General features: G+C 38.7%; 1 protein-coding gene across 1 annotated transcript; it reads right to left on the minus strand.

Moving 5' to 3' along the window:
* Positions 1-4,452: 4,452 nt before the first annotated feature.
* Positions 4,453-21,226, minus strand: NDUFA5 (NADH:ubiquinone oxidoreductase subunit A5). The gene is made up of 5 exons (XM_070788079.1): positions 21,119-21,226; positions 20,771-20,815; positions 18,519-18,635; positions 11,180-11,245; positions 4,453-5,516 (listed from the first exon to the last, which is right to left on the minus strand). Exons 1-5 carry the CDS (start codon positions 21,137-21,139, stop codon positions 5,415-5,417), a joined length of 351 nt encoding a protein of 116 aa, XP_070644180.1. The 5' UTR covers positions 21,140-21,226; the 3' UTR covers positions 4,453-5,414.
* Positions 21,227-22,110: the final 884 nt, after the last annotated feature.

Raw genomic sequence — 22,110 nt, forward strand, 5'->3', positions numbered from 1 at the left:
GCCTGCAGTGCAGGAGACCCAGGTTCGATCCTTGGGTTGGGATGATCCCCTGGAGAAGGAAATAGCAACCCACTCCAGTACTCTTGCCTAGAAAATTCCATGGACTGAGGAGCCTGGTAAGCTACAGTCCATGGGATCGCAGAGTTGGACAGGACTGAGCGACTTCACTTTCACTTTCATGTATATATATACACACATAGATACACAAGTATATGATTGTTTGGTTATACAAAATAAATGTAAATGCAAGCTGAAAATAACCAATCAGAAAAAAGACCCTCAGTTCTGGAGATGGAAAGGTAATTCAAAATACCATTTTCCATTTTACTTTTCACAATAAATCTATGCAGTTTTCTCAGGATTTATTGCCCAAAATAACTTACCACTGTTTCTTGTGAAATAGGAATCCGCTTTTATCTCAGCCTTTATTTATTCAATAAACATTTCTTTTAGTTTTACAAAGATGCCATCTAGTGGCTTTATGAAATCAAGCATTTCCAAATATTCCCATTGTTATGTCAGGCTAAAATACAGTTTGATGTAAATGATTGAATTAGAGAAAAAAAGCATTACAAGAATTTAGGCCAAGGACCTGAAAATTATTCTTTGGAAATTACCATTATGAACTGAATTTGGATCATAATACCTTCATGAGCTTAAGAGGCTAGAAATACATAGTCCCTTTTCTGAAACCTTAAGGGACAGATGTGTTTGAAATCTGGTTCTTTCAGATTTTTGGTGTGCTCAGTTGTGTCTGATTCTTGGGGCCCTATGGACTGCAGCCTGCCAGGCTCCTCTGCCAATGGAGTTTTCCAGGCAAGAATACTGGAGTGGGGTTCCATTTCCTACTCTATTTTGAATGGTAATATGAATATATACTGGGCTTCCCTGGTGGCTCAGATGGAAAAGAATCTGCCTGCCATGCAGGATACCCAGATTCGATCCCTGGGTCGGGAAGATCCTCTGGAGAAGGGAATGGCAACACACTCCAGTATTCCTGACTGAAATATTCCATGGACAGAGGAGCCTGGTGGCGGGCTACAGTCCACAGGGTAGCAAAGAATCAGACACAACTGAGTGACTAAAACACACACAGATATATACTGTATATTCTCTAAAACGTTCAACGGGTCTGGGGAAATACTCCCGAATCAAATATATTAATACTTCTGTGGCAAAATATATTCATAATCACATTAAAGTGCCATAAAGACCATAAACAGCCTCCTATCAATGCAATCAGGTTTTACTTGCAAATGAGTTATGAAAAAACTTTCCATTTTTAAAAATTTTTGTAGTTTATAATTTAGACAGGGAATTTACCCTAAGAAAATGAATTAAGCCTCCTTTTCTTATTGAAGAAGTTAAATGAAATGTTCTATCATAATAGTAATGTTTATCTTTAAAAATGGCTAAAATGTTCACTTGAAAAAGAAACCAACATATTTGAAGATTATGAGAAATCCCTAAGATACTTTTCAGCTAGTTGTGTATAGAAGGAAGCTAATCCACTATACATTTCATGTAAGCACACAACAAAAATTGAGCAGCTAATGTAAGCTGAAAGACCATTTGGAAAATTCATTAGTATGCATAGCAAGCTAAACTTGAGCTTTATAGTATGTTCCGAATTTTTTTAATTTTTTCTATCTCATGTTTCTATATGTGCTTTGCATGTTCCCGTTCCTCTGTCTCTGTGTTTATAAAAAGCATGTGTTGAAATGTCCTTATTTTCAGCCTGGTCCCTTGTGTGACTCTCGAGCACTGCCATTCCATGTCATGTCATTTTAAGTCTTAGACCAGTCAGAAGAACCTAGAAGACCAGAGGAAAATGTCTTCCTCCTTGACAAAGTCAAAGTGGGAATGTAATACAGGAATTCAATTATTGATGGGGACTGGAGAAATTTATTTGTATGTTTTTATTTAGAAGTTATTAGCCACTTCTTATTGGAGAAGGAAATGGCAACCCACTCCAGTGTTCTTACCTGGAGAATCCCAGGGACAGGGGAGCCTGGTGGGCGGCCGTCTATGGGGTCACACAGAGTCGGACACGACTGAAGCGACTTAGCAGCAGCAGCCACTTCTTAGTGAAGGAAATCATGAGAAAAATAGTGAATTGGAATAGGTTTTCCTTAAATCCTAATTGTCTTAATACAATAAGTTTGTTTTCTTATGGGGTGGCAGTGCTCAAGAGACACACAAGGGATTCAAGCTGAAAATAATGACATTTCAACATATGAACATATGCTTTTATAAACAGAGGCAGGGGAACGGGAACATGGCTGGCTTAAAACATTCAAAAAACAAAGATCATGGAATCCAGTCCTATCACTTCACGGCAAATAGATGGGGAAGCAATGGAAGCAGTGTCAGACTTTATTTTCTTGGGCTCCAAAATCACTGCAGATGGTGACTGCAGCCATGAAATTAAAAGATGCTTGCTACTTGGAAGAAAAGCTATGACAAACCTAGACAGCATATTAAAAAGCAGAGACATTACTTTGCCAACAAAGGTCTGTCTAGTCAAAGCTATGGTTTTCCCAGTAGTCATGTACGGATGTGAGAGTTGGACTATGAAGAAAGCTGAGTGCCAAAGAATTGATGTTTTTGAACTGTGGCATTGGAGAATACTCTTGAGAGTCCCTTGGACAGCAAGATTAAACCAGTCAATCCTAAAAGAAATCAGTCCTGAATATTCATTGGAAGGACTGATGCTGAAACTGAAGCTCCAATACTTTGGCCACCTGATGTAAAGAACTGACTCACTGGAAAAGACCTTGATGCTGGGAAAGATTTAAGGCAGGAGGAGAAAGGGACAACAGAGGATGAGATGGTTGGATGGCATCACTGACTCGATGGACATGAGTCTGAGCAGGCTCCAGGAGCTGGTGATGGACAGAGAAGCCTGGCCTGCTGCAGTCCATGGGCTTGCAAAGAGTCAGACACAACTGAGCTACTAAACTGACTGAAGACACAAGAGAAAAATCAGACACATTTTAATAATATGTATTCATGGATATGACCCAGAAACACCCAATTAACTCAACCAAAATGGCTAAAAACCTGACATTGCATACCATCTTCACCTAAAGACAAAAGAGAATACTGCAGGTGTGGGTTGGGAATTCATGGGGAAGACAGCATTTCACAAGTATATAGAAAAACAAATGTTTGGTAAATGTTTGTTAGGCCACAGAGAGTAGGACACTGGAATTTTAACAGACTTTGCTAGGTTCCTCCCTGTCTGCACACCTAGTTTGTATTATAGTTATGTATGGTGATAGCTTCCTTCAGAATTTCTTCCCGAGTCTTTAGGCCTTGTTTTCAGCTCAAAATAATCAGCATACCAAAGAGACTTAGTGGGGTAGCATGTTTTACTCCTCTACAATTTGTGACTTCTATTTTAAATAAACCTCTTCATCCTCCTCTAAACCAACTCTTACCTTCTCATTTACTTTTCTCATAAAATTACTGTAATTGTATTTTAGGCTGTAATCCCACTGAGTACTGAGCTTCAAAGGAAATTCTGCCCTCAAATGCAAAATACTCATGGTATGTTCAATGATTTGCTGTTCTACCCTAGACCCCAGAACATGCTTGCACCGGTGGTTTCTTTAACTTCTATTTGTTGATATAACCATAGAAGCTGGAAGAAAAAGAAAAGGCTGATATTAGCCTACATGTGGGAATTTTCTTCTACGGAGCACTGTTGATTTTCTCCCTTAGAAGAATAAAAAAAAAAAAAAAAGTGAGATTAGCAACTACCTTCCAGTGATTGAGGTCTGATATATTAATAGATAACTGGGGAATTGGCAAGGGTTCAAGATCTAATGTCCTCTTTCTGCAGTTAAAGAACATTAAGTCCTGCAAGACCTAAAGATTTTGGCCTCTTGAGAATAATGAAAATGATCTTCAATTTATGGAAGAGTACCTTGTGAAACAGGACACAGACTCTCCGGAATACCATCTTGCTTGTCAGAAGGCATTAGAAGAGCTGGTCCTGTGGGAAGGCTCATTTGAAAAGCCTGCTGAAGCACCAGGTAAAGGACCTTAACATCTGAAGGCAACCCAACAAGTCTTGCCCTTGTAGTATAGGTCCCCAAATCTGCTACGGGAAGAATCTGGTGACAAGACCAAGTTGGACCTGAAGGAGCAGCCCGTAGCAAGTGAGAGGCAGGCCCACAGCTGGGTTGACCACAGAGAAGACGGTCAACTTCTTGTTGACCCACTTGTGCCCCACTTTGCAAATGTGGACCAGGCAGCCCTCAGGGAAGCCAGCTCAGACATGGAGGCCAACAGGCTGCTCACTCCTGGCCCCACCAGCAGCACTGAATAATGTTAGCTGCCTTCGATGGTGAAAAAAAATAAAAATAAAAATACTACTTTTGAAGGTAAGAACTACCAAATTTAAGTATTTAGACATGAGAGGCAGCTATTAACAAAAACAAAAGGTGAGGACAAATGAAAAGTAATTTTATTTTTGTTTAACCTTAAACTTACCAAACTGCTTCTTTCTTTGAACAGCAGTTATCTTCTGTTTGATATCCAACTGCACTTACACTGAAAAGTAGTGAAAACTACTTAACGATTCCACTTTGAAGTTATAAGCATACAACTAAGATGTTTTGAATATAAGCCTATCTGTATGTCATTTCCTTGGAGAAGGAAATGGCAACCCACTCCAGTGTTTTTGCCTGAAGAATCCCAGGGACGGGGGAGCCTGGTGGGCTGCCGTCTATGGGTCACACAGAGTCGGACATGACTGAAGCAACTTAGCAGTAGCAGTAGCAGTATGTCAGATAAACTTTAGGAACTCTTAGTGTCTCTTCTTTTACAGAAATTCTCCCTCTATCCTGATATATTTTGGTTATCAAGAAAACTAAAGACTAAGGGCCAGAAAACTAATTTCCTTAAATGAGACAAAAGTTTTTCCAACTACTACTATAAATAAAAATCTTTCTTTCAAATACAAAATCAATTTTCCCAAGTGTACAATGAATTCTAATTTGATGGTTTCTTCCTTACTACTTCAAACAGTGACCTATTAATTTGTTTAAACAACAATAATAATTATGTTTTTCCAGAATAAAAATTAAATCATCTGTTGAAGATACTACTAAAAATACTTCACCTTTCGAATACAGCCCCTACACTATGATCTATAGGAATTTTTCCAATTAAGTTTCAATCTTCCCACAACCTGTTTTTTTTTTTAATTACCTTTGAAATAACTTGAATGCTCTACAAATCAAAAACTGAATTCACAAATTACCATCATCAACTTTAACAAGTCGCTTAAATGTGTTTTGTATCAGTTATCTTGATGATAAGATAATAAGGAAACATTTTTTAACATATAACAGAATATTTAATTACATCAGTCTCCTATCAACAGATAAGTTAGTTAATGCTGTTTATATTGGCCATTTCCATTGGCTGGCTGGAGGCTCTTCCACTAAAGGCTCCCATGGTTTCCACTGGATCATTTTTCTTGCCAGACTTAGTTCGTTTTCAGCCTGTTAATAAAAGATTTTTAAAAGATCATTTGATTATATTGTTTAGTAGGTATTTACCATAGCTAATAACTGAAATATAACCATTTAGAACTACTTCGTACATGTTAATACCTAATAAGCTGTTTCATCATCAAATGTGGAACATACTTAAATAAATTACCTTCATCATGAGTGAGAAAGGATGGCATTTGATTTTTCTGTTTAATTAAAATTTGCTTTTAGAGTGTTCAAAATTTAGTTGGTGAGTAAAGGATCCATGACATACACATATAACTAAAACAAAACTAAAAATATCATTACCTTTACTAGCTGTCATACTCAATTTTCTGATGAATGTAAAAAAAAAAAAAAAAACTAGTCACAGTCTACCTAACTGATTTCATGATCCATAATAACGTTAGACCAACAATATGTAAAGCAGAGATCTACAGAATATAATAATAGAACAGTTATATTTTTATTCATTAATTCAGTTTCCTTAATCAGATTATGCTACATTTATTTTCCTTTTAAACACAATTATAACATATTTAACAAATATATTTTAGTTATCTTTTTGCTTCACATTATTTTCTATAGCAAAAGATCTATGACAACTCTGGCCACTAGAAGAACACTGGAGAAGGCAATGGCACCCCACTCCAGTACTCTTGCCAGGAAAATCCCATGGATGGAGGTGCCTGGAAGGCTGCAGTCCATGGGGTTGCTGAGGGTCGGACACGACTGAGTGACTTCACTTTCACTTTTCACACATTGGAGAAGGAAATGGCAACCCACTCCAGTGTTCTTGGCTGGAGAATCCCAGGGACGGGGGAGCCTGGTGGGCGGCCGTCTATGGGGTCACACAGAGTTGGACACGTCTGAAGTGACTTAGCAGCAGCAGCAGAACACTGCTGAACACTTGTCAGAATATGAGAGAAGGAATTCAAACACAGAACGAGTGCTTAGTTTCTATGCCAGTGATGTAGAACAGGCAAATACATTTAGTGGTAACAGTCTAAAATGTATACAAACAATGAGTTAAAGAATCAGTTCAGCTCAGTCACTCAGTTGTGTCCAAATCTTTGCAACCCCATGGAGTGCAGCACAGCGGGCCTCCCTGTCCTTCTCCAACTCCCGGAGTTCACTCAAACTCATGTCCATCAAGTCGGTGATGCCATCCAATCATCTCATCCTCTGTCGTCCCCTTCTCCTCCTGCCCTCAATCTTTCCCTTCATCTTTTCCAGTGAGTCAGTTCTTCGCATCAGGTGGCCAAAGTATTGGAGTTTCAGCTTCAGTATCAGTCCTTCCAATGAATATTCAGGTATTGATTTCCTTTAGGATGGATGGTTCAATCTCCTTGGAGTCCAAGGAGTCTTCCCCAACACCAAAGTTCAAAAGCATCAATTCTTCAGTGCTCAGCTTTCTTTATATTCCAACTCTCACATCCATACAGGACTGGTGGAAAAATCATAGCTTTGACTAGACGGACCTTTGTCGGCAAGGTCATGTCTCTGCTTTCTAATATACTGTCTAGGTTTGTCATAGCTTTTCTTCCAAGAAGCAAGCGTCTTTTAATTTCATGACTGCAGTCACCATCTGTGTGATTTTGGAGCTGCTGCTGCTACTGCTGCTGCTAAGTTGCTTCAGTCGTGTCCGACTGTGCGACCCCACAGACGGCAGCTCACCAGGCTCTGCCGTCCCTGCGATTCTCCAGGAAAGAACACTGGAGTGGGTTGCCATTTCCTTTTCCAATGCATGAAAGTGAAAAGTGAAAGTGAAGTCGCTCAGTAAGTGTCTGACTCTTCGTGACCCCATGGACTGCAGCCTATTAGGCTCCTCCGTCCATGGGATTTTCCAGGCAAGAGTACTGGAGTGGGTTGCCATTGCCTTCTCTGATTTTGGAGCACCCCACCCCACAAAAAAATAAATTTTCTCATTGTTTCCATTGTTTCCCCTCTATTTTCCATGAAGTAATGAGACTGGATGCAATTATCTTTTTTTGAATGTTGAGTTTTAAGCCAGCTTTTTCACTCCCCTCTTTCACTTTCAAGAGGCTCTTTAGTTCCTCTTCACTTTCTGCCATAAGAATGGTATCATCTGCATATCTGAGGTTATTGATATTTCTCCTGGCAATCTTGATTCCAGTTTGCACTTCATCCAGCCCGATATTATGCATGATGTACTCTGCATAAGAGTTAAACAAACAGGGTGACAACATACAGCCTTGGCATACTCCTTTCCTGATTTGGAACCAGTCTGTTGTTCCATGTCCGGCTCTAACTGTTGCTTCCTGACCTGCATACAGATTTCTCAGGAGGCAGGTCAGGTGGTCTGGTATTCCCTTCTCTTTAAGAATTTTCCACAGTTTGTTGTGATTCACACAAAGGCTTTGGCGTAGTCCATAAAGCAGAAGTAGATGTTTTTCTGGAATTCTGTTTTTTCGATCATCCAACGGATGTTGGCAATTTGATATCTGGTTCCTCTGCTTTTTCTAAATCCAGCTTGAACATCTGGAAGTTGATGGTTGAAGCCTGGCTTGGAGAATTTTAAACATTACTTAACTAGTGAGTGAAATGATTGCAACTGTGCAGTGGTTGAACATTCTCTGGTATTGCCCTTCTTTGGGACTGGAATGAAAACTGACCTTTTCCAGTCCTATGGCCACTGCTGAGTTTTCCAAATTTGCTGGCATACTGAGTGCAGCACTTTCACAGCATCATCTTTCAGGATCTGAAATAGCTCAACTGGAATTCTATCACCTCCACTAACTTTGTTCATAGTGATGTTCCCTAAGGCCTATTTGACTTGACATTCCAGGATGTCTGGCTCTAGGTGAGTGATCACATCATCATGAAGATCTTTTCTGTATAGTTCTTCTGTGTATTCTTGCCACTCTTCTTAATACCTTCTGCTTCTATTAGGTCCATACCATTTCTGTCCTTTATTGAGCCCATCTTTGCATGAAATATTCCCTTGTATCTCTAATTTTCTTGAAGAGATCTCTAGTCTTTCCCAGTCTATTGTTTTCCTCTATTTTTTTGCATTGATTGCTGAGGAAGGCTTTCTTATCTCTCCTTGCTATTCTCTGGAACTCTGCATTCAAATGGGTATATCTTTCCTTTTCTCCTTTGCATTTCACTTCTCTTCTTTTCTCAGCTATTTGTAAGGCCTTCTCAAACAACCATTTTGCCCTTTTGCATTTCTTTTTCTTGGGGATGATTTTGATCAATGCTTCCAATACAATGTCAGAAACCTCCATCCATAGTTCTTCAGGTACTCTGTCTATCAGATCTGATCTCTTGAATCTATTTGTCATTTCCACTGTATAATCATAAGGGGTTTGATTTAGGTCATACTTGAATGGTCTAGTGGTTTTCCTGACTTTCTTCAATTTAAGTCTGAATTTGGCAATAAGAAGTTCATGATCTGAGCCACAGTCAACTCGCAGTGTTGTTTTTGCTGACTGTACAGAGCTTCTCCATCTTTGGCCACAAAGAATATAATCAATCTGATTTCAGTATTAACCATCTGGTGATGTTCATGTGTAGTTTTCTCTTGTGTTGTTGGAAGAGGGTGTTTGCTATGAGCAGTGCGTTCTCTTGGCAGAATCTGTTAGCCTTTGCCCTGCTTCATTTTGTACTCCAAGGCCAAATTTGTCTTGTTATTCCAGGCGTCTTTTGAGTTCCTCCTTCTGCAATCCAGTCCCCTATGATGAAAAGAACATCTTTCTTGGGTGTTAGTTCTAGAACGTCTTATAGGTCTTCACAGAACTCCAGAGTTATCAGGGATCAGAGGTATTTATTGCTGAAATTGGGAAAATACTGATTAAAAATGTCCCTTATTAAAAATATCCTTTATTAAAAATAAAAGAGTGCTCTTTTTCTGACTGCCCTGTAGCCTGTTTCTCTTGAACACTCATCTTTCTCTATTTCCCCAAGTGACAGCAGGCTGGGGAGGGTTGTTGTTGATTAGTAGAGAAGTTGTCTCCAATTCTGTTGCAAACCCATGAGCTGTGGCCCACCACGCTCCTCTGTCCATGGGATTTTCCAGGCAAGAATATGGAGTGGGTTGCCATTTCCTTCTTCAGAGGATCTTCCCAAGCCAGGGATTGAACCTGTGTTTCCTACATTGGCAGGTGGTTTCTTTGCCACCGAGCCACTTGGGAAGCCCAGGCTGGGGAAGGTCCATGTCCTTAAATATAACTGAGGTCAGCCCTATCTCATGGAGCTCAACTCAGCTACATGTAGCTCCACTCCCTCCCTCTTCTCCGGCCTTCTTATTTTTCTCATACTGGCCCTCTAGAAATGGGCTGTCCAATAACGTAGCCACTTCCTACCTATGACTATTGAGAGAGTACTAAAAATATAGCTAGTTCAAATTCAGATGTGCTGAGAGTATAAAATACATCCCAGATTTTAAACACTCAGTATTCAAAAAACTTTTTCAGTGTCTTACTTTCTATATTGATGATATGTTTCAATGATATTTTAGATCTCTTAGGTTAAATAAAACATTATTAAAATGAATTTGACCCTAATATTGCCCATGAAGATGTAAGACTTATACAGCTAACTTAAAAATACTTAGTGTACCCTAAGACTTTAATTACATGATAAATTAATGTATCAACTAAACTAAAGTCAAGATCCAAGTGAAATCAGATATAAAAGAGGAACAGGAGGAAAACAGTAAGTGTGCAGCAAGTTCCCACAATACTATATCTAGTGCCATATTCCACCCAGCAAAGAAATAGAAAGGCCAAGAAGACAGACCTTTGAGTGACTGAAACAGTCTCCATTCATAGAAAGCTATCTGAATGCTCCATTCCTCTTTTAGGAGAGACCTCCAACAATTCTTTTGAATTTGTGTATCATTGGTATATCATTGTATATCACGTATATCACTGTACAATTGTATATATGTCATTGGTAATATACTTTGATAAAAAGGAAGAAAAAATAAGAAATGGTTACAGTTTTTAAAAATATTAAATGAAACACAGTTGAATGTTTATTAGATTCTTATAAGGGGAAGACATTCTAAACCTATAATATTGGCAAAGAGAGCAGATTGTAGGGGAAGTGAGAAAGGGGAAGGTGATTTTACCAAATAAAAAATTTTTAAATCTCTAAATATGGGAGAAAATATTCAACTAAAGTCAAAAGGCAAAGATAGACTTTAAAAAAAAAAAAAAACAGATAATATAGCAAAAATTAAAGGCTAATATTTTATTACAAAAAAAAAGCTTGGGACTTCCCTGGCCTTCCAGTGATTGGGATTTCATGATTCTACTGGACGGGGTGCAGGTTTGATCCCTGGTTGGGGAATTAAGATACCTTCATGCCATGCAACACAGTCAAAAAAAAAAAAACTCAAAAAGAAAATATAAAGAGAAACACAGTAAAAACATTAAAGATATAATTTACAAAATATGAAATACAAAACAAAGACATGCAGTATAAAAATTTAACCTTCAATAGTCAAAATGATAATAAATATTTAACTGACAAGCATGTCAGAAGTATGTATTTGCTTATGTGACTAGTCTTATATTTGATGAGTTGATATAAATTAAAAATTTTAGTTTTCCTTTCTTTCTGGAAAGTCAGTTTTATACCTCTATACATTGTGCCTTTGAACACTTAAAGCCAAATATCTGAATGCTCAATTTTTTCTTTACCTGAAGAATAACCTCTTCTATTTGGCCACCCTGCAGTCGCTCTTCTAGTTTTTTAACATCAGGTTCCTATAATTTAAGGAGAAAAGAGAAAAACATATTTAAACAAAGCAGCACAAAAAGCAATTAATGTGACAGACATAATTAACTTTTCTTTCACTGTACCGTTGCTACTTTTTACCAAATATCTGGTGAAAAGCCATTTTGTCTCTCTACTATTTTATTGCTTTTCTGTCTTAATATTAAAAGGGTTAAACATTTAATGATATGCTTATCAAGGGTAAGAATACGATGTTTAATTCAGTTTTTCTGAAATAGAGATTTTAAATAATGCTTTATTCTCTGAGTATTTCCTATCCCTTAAACATTAGCATTAAAAATAAATGCTACCCTATGACCCAGAACTCTACTCCTAGATAGATATCAAACAGAAATGCATAGTACATTAATCAAATGACAGGTTCAAGAATGTTCAAAGTAGCACAAATTACAGCTCCAAACTAAAAACAATCCAAATGACCATAAGTAATAGAATAAATTATTATATTTGAATATAATACCATAGAGCAAGAGGATGAACAAACTAAAACTGTTCACAACACAGATAATTCTCTCAAACATAATATTAAGCAAAAGAAACCAAATACATAATGATGATTCCACTCATAAAAAGTTCAAAACCAGGCAAAATGAATTTGTGGTATTAGAGGTAAGAAGAGTAGCTATCTTTAGGAGGGTAATAACCTTGAGGGTAAAGAGAGGGTTTGGGCATTCTGGAATTGTTCTCTTTTTTGATTTGGTGTTGACACGTGGATTGCTTTGTGAAAATACATCAAGTTCTATACTTATGACTTCTGCACATTGATTTCTGTATATTATTCAATAAAAGGTTTTGTAAAGAGAGATGTTAATATAGTAACTAGAACATTCAATAACATATATTTATTTTCTAGTAGACTACACTTTTTGAGAGTCAGAAACCATGTCCTATATATACATGTGCAAATGTAAACAGGGTATTTTCTTGGCTTAATAAATAGAATGAAAAGAGGGAGGGGAAAAAAAAGTTATTTTCTATAGGAACTGGCATCTGTCTCAGGGCGTCTGCTGGCTGACCCAAGGCATCTGTATGCCATGTTCCTCCACTTTCATCAAAGTCTTCACTCATACATCTTAATGGGGAGTACTCTGATAATGTATACAGTGGTAGGCTGGAACAATGCCACACAAAATGCACGTGAACTAGTCCCTGGAATCAGTGAATGTTACCTTATATGGCAAATACTTTGCAGATATGAGTACAGATCTTGGAATGGGGAGATTATCCTAGATTATCTGAATGGGCCCTAAATATGAATACAATCATATGTATCCTTGTAAGATAGAGGCAGAGAAGAAAGTAATGTGGCCACAAAGGCAAAGACTGGAATGACTTAGTCATAAGCCAAGGAATACCAAAAGTCCACCACTCCTTAAAGAGGCAAGGAATGAATTCTGTCCTAGAACCTCCAAAGGGAGTGCAGGCCTGCTGACACCTTGACTTGGGCCCTAATACTACCCATTTTAGACTTCTGGCTTCCAGAAATGCAAGACAATACATTTCTGTTGTTTTAACTCACCAAGGTTGTTGTAATTTGTTATAGCAGTCATAGGAAACTAATACATACTGTAACACCCCTCATCACCCTAGTACCTCCTATACATCATTCTTCCTTCCTTAATTTCCTTCACTTTATACTACATTCTAACATACTATGTATGCAATGTACTTCTTTATTCACTTATTTATTTACTTGCCTCCCATCATTAGTGTATAATCTCCAAGGCAGGAATTTTTATGTTTTGTTCATTGCCACGTAGGCACTAGCTTCCATGCCCAGAACCATATGTGGTATGTGACAGACATGCAGTAAGTGTCTCCTGAATACATACAAAATAGAAAAGGAAAAAGAGAGCAGATGAATGGTTTGATTAAGACTGTTTTAACTCAAAATGACTGAGCTATGAAGCCTAAAAAGGGAAGCTGGTCATTACTGTAAAGACCTAAGAGGAAGAATATAAAGAAGAAAAGGAATATTCAACATTATTTTCAACTCAGGAAAAACTTGTTTTGGGAAAAACAATTGAAAATTTGTCTTACTTGAGTCAATAATGTGATTTTTATTTACTAACAGTGTAATGCCACCAAGCTTAATAAGGTACCATGGACTGAATGCTCCCTATATGCTTGCAACTGTGTTAAGAAACTGTACATATATCACCCATTCAGTGCTAACAAGTGATGAATGAAGGTATTATTATACCTGTTATAGATGAAATTGAGACAGAAAATGGGCCATATGCCAACTCACCAAGTAAGTATTAGACCTGAGATGAAAATTTTGCAAAGGCCACAAACCAATGCTTTTCACCACTATGCTATTACTATCTCCCTAGTATAATCTGGGGGAAAAAATTTATTTTTATTTTAAATTTAGTAAATATAAACTTTATAATCATCATAACAGTCAGTGAAGATTCTATGGCTCTATTGGGGGGTGTAAAATCTGTGCTGATTTTATCAAACAGGTTTCAGCAATACAGATATTATTAATACACAGTGCTTGATGTTCTTAAAAAATATTTGTAATAGGCACTTTGGATAAACCAACATTTCTAAGAAACTTATTAAATGTCAGGCATTAAGCTAGATTTTTGAGATAAAAAGAAAAATGCAATCTACAAGTAGCTTATAGACTACTGCTGCTGCTGCTAAGTCACTTCAGTCGTGTCCAACTCTGTGTGATCCCATAGACAGCAGCCCACCAGGCTCCCCCGTCCCTGGGATTCTCCAGGCAAGAACACTGGAGTGGGTTGTCATTTCCTTCTCCAATGCATGAAAAGTGAAAAATGAAAGGGAAGTCACTCAGTCGTGTCCAACTCTTAGCGACCCCATGGACGGCAGCCTACCAGGCTCCTCCGTCCATGGGATTTTCCAGGCAAGAGGACCGGAGTGGGTTGCCATTGCTACAGACGTTATAAAAGGCTTCACAGAGGAAGCAACAGATCTTGAGAGCTGAGCAAGAACTGCCTGGCAGAGAAAGTAAGGTTATTACAGGAAGGAGGAACAGAAAATACAAAGAAACCAAAAATAAAATCACATGGAATTCATATAACTGTCAACAGGCTTGCGTTAGTGAAGCATAGTGTACAAAACAGGAAACGATAAGGTAAGATTGAGAAGATAACTGACAGCCAGATCTTAGGGGGCTTCCAAACGATGATAAGAGCTTTATTCCCTATGCCACTGGTTCCCAAACCTGGCTGTACAGCAACATCATGCAGATAAAGGTAGCTAGATGGTTAAACAGGCCAAGCATAAATTCTTAAACTCAGCCTTTGAGAAAACACCAAACAGGAAACCAAAATAAAATATGATGGAACTACACACAGCCAATTTAGTTATAAGACAACTGAAATAAGACAACAGTCAGAGAAAAGAATTTTAGAACTAAATGAAAGCAGTAATAGTGAACTATTCTTTGCCTGACACTGGCAAAAGTAAAGGGAACAAAAGGATAAGTTTTCTTTTAAGGTAAGAAAAAGCTGAATACATTTTGAGGTTAATTGAAAGATGATGATAAAATGGAGACTAAAAGAAAAACAAATAATTAAAGGGGGAAAAGGTTACAGGGAAAAACAAAAGATAAGACTCTACACATGGACATCACCAGACGGTCAATACCAAAATCAGATCAATTATATTCTTTGCGGCCAAAGATGAAGAAGCTCTATACAGTCAACACAAACAAGACTGTGAGCTGACTGTGGCTCATCAGATCATGAACTCCTTATTGCCAAATTCAGACTTAAATTGAAGAAAGTCAGGAAAACCACTAGACCATTCAGGTATGACCTAAATCAAACCCCTTATGATTATACAGTGGAAATGACAAGTAGATTCAAGGGATCAGATCTGATAGACAGAGTGCCTGAAGAACTATAGATGGAGGTTTTGACACTGCACAGGAGGCAGTGATCAAAACCATCCCCAAGAAAAAGAAATGCAAAAGGGCAAAATGGTTGTTTGAGAAGGCCTTACAAATAGCTGAGAAAAGAAGAGAAGTGAAAGGCAAAGGAGAAAAGGAAAGATATACCCATTTGAATGCAGAGTTTCAGAGAATAGCAAGGAGAGATAAGAAAGCCTTCCTCAGCAATCAATGAAAAGAAATAGAGGAAAACAATAGAATGGGAAAGACCAGAGATCTCTTCAAGAAAATTAGAGATACAAGGGAATATTTCATGCAAAGATGGGCTCAATAAAGGACAGAAATGGTATGGACCTAATATAAGCAAAAGGTATTAAGAAGAGGTGGCAAGAATACACAGAAGAACTATACAAAAAAATCTTCACGACCCAGATAATCACGATGGGGTGATACTCACCTAGAGCCAGACATCCTGGAATGCCAAGTCAAGTGGGCCTTAGGAAGTATCACTACGAACAAAGCTAGTAGACGTGATGAAATTCCAGGTGAGCTATTTCAGATCCTGAAAGATGATGCTGTGAAAGTGCTGCACTCAATATGCCAGAAAATTTGGACAACTCAGCAGTGGCCACAGGACTGGAAAAGGTCAGTTTTCATTCCAGTCCCAAACAAAGGCAATGCCAAAGAATGCTCAAACTACTGCACAATTGCACTCATCTCACATGCTACCAAAGTAATGCTTAAAATTCTCCAAGCCAGGCTTCAACAGTACGTGAACCGTGAACTTCCAGATGCTCAAGCTATATTTAGAAAAGACAGAGGAACCAGAGATCAAATTGCCAACATCCGTTGGATCATCGAAAAAGCAAGAGAGTTTCAGAAAAACATCTACTTCTGCTTTATGGACTACGCCAAAGCCTTTGACTGTGTAGATGACAACAAACTGTGGAAAATTCTTAAAGAGAAGGGAATACCAGACCACCTGACCTGCCTCCTGAGAAATCTGTATGCAGGTCAAGAAGCAATAGTTAGAACTGGACATGGAACAATAGACTGGTTCCAAATAGGAAAAGGAGTACGTCAAGGCTGTATATTGTCACATTGCTTATTTAACTTACATGCAGAGTATATCATGAGAAACGCTGGGCTGGATGAAGCACAAGCTAGAATCAAGACTGCTGGGAGAAATAACAATAACCTCAGATATGACACCACCCTTATAGCAGAAAGCGAAGAAGAACTAAAGAGCCTCTTGATGAAAGTGAAAGTGGAGAATGACAAAGTTGTCTTAAAACTCAACATTCAGAAAACTAAGATCATGGCATCAGGCCCCATCACTTCATGGCAAACATATGGGGAAAAAATGGAAAAAGTGACTGACTTTATTTTTTTTGGCTCCAAATCACTGCAGATGATGACTGCAGCCATGAAATTAAAAGATGTTTGCTCCTTGGAAGAAAAGTTATGACCAATCTAGACAGCATATTAAAAAGCAGAGACATTACTTTGCCAACAAAGCTCTGTCTAGTCAAAACTATGGTTTTTCCAGTAGTCATGTACAGATGTGAGAGTTGGACCATAAAGAAAGCTGAGGGCCAAGAATTTATGCTTGTGAACTGTGGTGTTGAAGAAGACTCTTGAGAATTCCTTGGACTGCGAGGAGGAGATCCAATCAGTCCATTCTAAAGGAAATCAGTCCTGAATACTCATTGGAAGGACTGATGTTGAAGCTGAAACTCCAATACTTTAGCCACCTGATGCAAAGAACTGACTCATTGGAAAAGGCCCTGATGATGGGAAAGATTGAAAGTGGGAAGAGAAGGGGTGACAGAGGATGAGATGGTTGGATGGCATCACCAACTCAATGAACATGAGTCTGAGTAAATTCCGGGAGTTGGTGATTGACAGGGAGGCCTAACGTGCTGCAGGCCATGGGGTCGCAAAGAGTCAGACACAATTGAGCAACTGAACTGAACTGAAGGTTATGGAGAAGGAAAAGCAGAGAAAGAGTAGAATACACAGATGAAGAGGTTCACCTCATGAAAAAAAAAAAGTGAAATTTCTTATTTAGAGATGGGAGAAAATGCATCAGCCCGTTTTCCTTAAAGAGGAATTGAAAAGAAATGTTAATATCTCCCTTAGATACATAAAATCTGCAAATTACTTCCAGATCTGCCAAGATAAGAACAGAAGTTCCAAATCAAATTGCACTGTTTTGCCATATACCTGCAGAAAATATAAGAATTTCCTCTGGACTACAGAGGTTGGTGATCTAATAATAAGAAAACTTTATTAGGGCCACTTACTACATACATGTAAATTACTTTGGGGATTTATGGACACTACTTTGGATAATAACAAAAGTCCATGAAATAACTGCTAGTGTGGAAATTTACCAAGAGTGCAATATAGTTTGTTCTAAAAGAAGTGGCAGCAGTCTATTGTGTGCCTGTCTAGGGTCTACGATCCAGAAGCTGTAAAATGCTTCTATTAGTCTACCTGGGCTGCCATAACAAAATACCATACATACCATACACAGACTGGATGGCTCAAATGAGAAAAATTTATTTTCTCACAATTCTGGAGACTGGAGTCCAAGGCCAAGGTACAACAGAGTCAGTTTCTGGTGGGAGCTCTCTTCATGGCTTATACACATTGACCTTCTTGCTGTGTCCTTACATGGCAAAGAATGCCAACTCTCTGGTGTCTCTTCTTCAAACAAGAACTCTCTGGTGTCTCTTCTTATAAGGACACTAATCCTATTGGATCAGGAACCACTCTTATGCTCTCATTAATCTTAATTACTCCGCACTGGAGGTTGGGGCTTCAAAATATGAATCTGGGAGGACACATTCAGTCCATAACAATGCTCAATATAATTTCTGGCAGTTAAGAAACTAACTTGGTCCTCTTTTTTTTTGGTAACAAAACACTTTTTAAAATAGCTAGTCCTGACAGGTGTTAAACACAACATACATATTTTTTTTCCATTTTGCTTTCACTCTTCTCTACTCTTAAAACTAGAAAAATGAAATAAAGATTGATGTATCGATATATAAGAGGTAAAGATCAATAAAGGACTTGACAGGTAACAGAGATAAAAGAAAGTTATAATGTTAATGTAAGGAAGGGACTTGATCTTATTCTTTCAATCCTGTGTTTAGTAGTGCTTGTGATATAAAAAGTATTCAGGTAGACAGGAGTCTGATGAATGAAAGGGAGAAACAATGGAAGAAACACATGAAAGGAAGGAGATTAGAAATGAGAGAGGAAAGTGTGCAGAAAATGCAAAAAGTAATCAAGTGAATTTGCTTTGTTAAATGCTGCACTGCATACCAAAAATCCTAGAAAAACAAACCAAGTTAGCTACTTACCGCTTTAACCATACTCAGCTTCTCATTTGTAATCTGTTCTGTATACTTTCTATATGCTGCATTTTTAGGGATGTGTCCAAGAACATCAAGAATTTTTGTATACAATATTTTTAGCCTCTGAAAAGACAACATACATATTTCCAGTTTAAAATATCACCAAAGATTTAAAAGTTTCACAGATGATATTTAAAAAAAAAAAAAAATTCACACCTGTTTTTAAAGAAAGCATTATTCCTTGCTGCAATTTCTTATTTATGCTTATCTACCCCCTTTCGCTGCTGCCACTTAGTCACTCAGGTGTGTCCAACTCCTTGCGACCCTTTGGACTGTAGCCCACAGTCTGCTGTATCCATGGGATTTCCCAGGTAATACTAGGGTGGGTTGCCATTTACTCCTCCAGGGGATCTTCCCCATCCAGGGATCAAACCCTGGTCTCCTGCATTGGCAGATGGATTCTTTATCACTGAGCCACAGGAAAGTTAATTTAGCAGATCTGAATTCACAACAGTACATTAATAGTAAGTATAATCATAAACATACCAACTAATGAAGAATTTTTCCTTATTATTTCTTTGTATTTGAAATTTGTTTTAAAGTGTATAACACCATAGGTGCAATATCTAATTTCATTCATATATATTCACCATATATATGAATAAACAAAACCAATCTTGAGGGCCTCTAAGAACCATTTTTATTAAAAAGTACTCTGCATATTTAGACTTTATACTTGACGATGATGTTCCATAATAGAGAGTATTTTACTATACTAATGTAGAGCTTGTCAGATAACATATAATCTGAATTGTGTGTGAGGGGGGTGGTTTAACCTCATTTTTTAATTTAAAGGTATGAAAATACAAGGTCTTGTAAGAGACTTAGGTTCTAAAATGGGGGTGTTAATAACATCAATTTCAAAGGATCCTGTATAACTTAGAACAGTACCTGGCACACGTAAGTTTCAATAAATAATAGCATTATTATTCTATTGGGGAAAGAGAGTCCATCAGCAGATATCAGAGAAGGTTCCTAGAAAAGGCAGCATCTGAGACAGACTGGAGGGATGGCAGGACTGAGACACTTGAAGATGTTAGAAAAGGCAATCTTACACACCGACTTCCCTTGTGGCTCAGACAGTAAAGCCTCTGTCTACAATGTGGGAGACCTGGGTTCGATCCCTGGGTTGGGAAGATCCCCTGGAGAAGGAAGTGGCTACTCACTCCCTTCTGGCCTGGAGAATTCCATGGACAGAGGAGCCTGACAGGTCCCGGGCGGCGCAAAGAGTTGGACATGACTGAGCAAATAACACACACACACACACACACACACACATATTGAAATGGTAATATTTTGATGTGTTGGTTAAAATATATATATTATCCTTTCTTTATTAAAAAAGTAATTCCTAGAAAATTTTGAACTATTAATACAAACATAGTTTACATTTATGACTCGCATTTTATTTTCATTGGACAGCATGAGGCTAGAGTTTAGTACACATAAGAAATGCTTAGGAGATACGTTTAGAGGAAAAGCGAATCAGGTTGTATGTGGGTTCTGCATGTCAAAGAAAGCATTTGAGCTTTATTCTGTGGGCAATTAAAAGATTTATGGAAATTCTGATTAGATGTGTGCCTCAGAAAAATTAATCTGGCAGTAGCCAGTTAAAAAAATGATAAAGGAGCAAGACCAGTAACAAAGTTGTTGCAATTCTCTAAACAAGAACAAAGGACTAAACTGTGGTAATGACAGTAGGAAAAGGAAAAAGAGAGAGAGATGGCGTGATTATGCAGGGAGGGAAAAGATCAAGGGAGGGTTTTTGTTTTTTTATGGAAGCATGACAATATTAGCGGTAAAGTCCCACTAGAAGGGAAAACTGATGACAAAAGGGGGCAACTCTTGGAGAACTATCTTAGTAATCCAAAGTGTATAGAATCCAAGGCACTTAAGAAAAGTGAGGCAGGGGAGAAAGGTGGAAAAATGGGGAGAACACTCACAAAAGTACAAGTGACAACACGAGAATGCCTCGGGAAAAAATCAACAAGAAAAGTGATTTGAGAAAGAGATCATGGCAACAAAAACATAAAAAGTGGCACCAAATCAACTTAGTACTAAATAGCGCTATTGTCTTAAGAGCTCACGCCGACTTGAAATCCGGAGCCGGAAACATCCGTATTCCGTTAACCACTCAAAAAACAAGGTCGCGGGGCTCTAGGCTTCCTTGGAAACTCAGGAAGGAAAGAGGTACATACCTCATGTGGAGTTTCACAAACAGCCAATCCCACCAGGCCAGTGGTCTGTTCAAAAACCAAGCAAGATTCAGGCTGTTAACTACAATTCCGACGGTTCCCACGTTAAGAAAAGCAAAACCATCACTGTCTTGGCTAAAACTGGCCTAAAACCAGCTACCGGTGTCTCAGAACCTCTGGTTCGGAGTTTTTCCTGCCTCTCCAATCGAGGCCGCTAAACTGGTCACCCCTAGGGGCACAGCAAAATGAGTCTCCAAGAATTACCGTTACCCGCACCAGTTCAGGCCACCACCCCCGGACTGACTCCATTCCCGCAGTCTAAACTACAGCAGTGACCTCCACCCGTCTCACCTTCTTCAGCAAGCCCGCCATGACAGCGCCGAGAAGCCGGGACGCGCAGCCCTCTGGGAGCCTCTCTCAGACCCGCTCAATCCACCGCCGAGGCCGCCTCTCCGTCACCTTGGAAACAGCTTGGCCCCGCCCGCTGAGGCTCTGCCGGGGAGCAAAAGGCGTTGCACCGCCCACTCCTATGCGAAAAATTGATGTCTGAGCAAGGAGTGCACAAGTCTCTCAATCAAGCACAATCAGGGAAAGAGTTCTCTTAGATGTCTCTCGTCTCAGTTCCTGTACCTTTACAAAGATCTATTGAACATCCATTGTGTGTTAGTTTCTGGGACAGAATTTGTACGACAGGATCTCACATCCCGGAATTCACAGAACAATGACCGAAACTCGCGTTAATAAGTAATGGGGTAAGAGTTCCAAAAGAGGTTTGTGCCAAGTGCAGTGGTAGCAGGTAGACTAAAAATCGTGGGGCTACTGTTGTTAAAAAGGGGCATTTGCTTAAAAAGTCAATGAGAGAAGAGCACAAAAAATTGAGACTACATGTAGCTTAAGCATCAGTAATAAAACAGCCCACAGAATGGGAGAAGATATTTGCAACCACATATAATCACCAAACGGAGAAGGCAATGGCACCCCACTCCAGTACTCTTGCCAGGAAAATCCCATGGATGGAGCAGTCCATGGGGTTGCTAGGAGTCGGACACGACTGAGCTTTTGACTTCACTTTCACTTTTCACTTTAATGCATTGGAGAAGGAAATGGCAACCCACTCCAATGTTCTTGCCTGGAGAATCCCACGGACCGGGGAGCCTGGTGGGCTGCCGTCTATGGGGTCGCACAGAGTTGGACACGACTGGAGCGACTTAGCAGCAGCAGCAGCATAATCACCAAAAGATAAGTGGTGCCTAGAATATATAAGGAATTTTCTTCAATCAGTAAGAAAAGAACTAAATAACCAGAACAAGTCTTCCTGCTTCAGTTCTTGCCTCTCTTTCTGA

Source organism: Bos indicus, chromosome 4 (assembly GCF_029378745.1).
Source record: "Bos indicus isolate NIAB-ARS_2022 breed Sahiwal x Tharparkar chromosome 4, NIAB-ARS_B.indTharparkar_mat_pri_1.0, whole genome shotgun sequence".
Lineage (NCBI taxonomy): Eukaryota > Metazoa > Chordata > Mammalia > Artiodactyla > Bovidae > Bos > Bos indicus.

Bases quoted from the DNA above. Each gene is read 5' to 3' on its own strand.
- NDUFA5 (XM_070788079.1), bottom strand. From the start codon at position 21,139: ATGGCGGGCTTGCTGAAGAAG. The intron at 20,816-21,118 runs GTGAGACGGGTG...GTTTTTGAACAG, and splicing joins TGGCGGGCTTGCTGAAGAAG to ACCACTGGCCTGGTGGGATT. The intron at 18,636-20,770 runs GTATGTACCTCT...TTGTCTTTTCAG, and splicing joins TTTGTGAAACTCCACATGAG to AGGCTAAAAATATTGTATAC.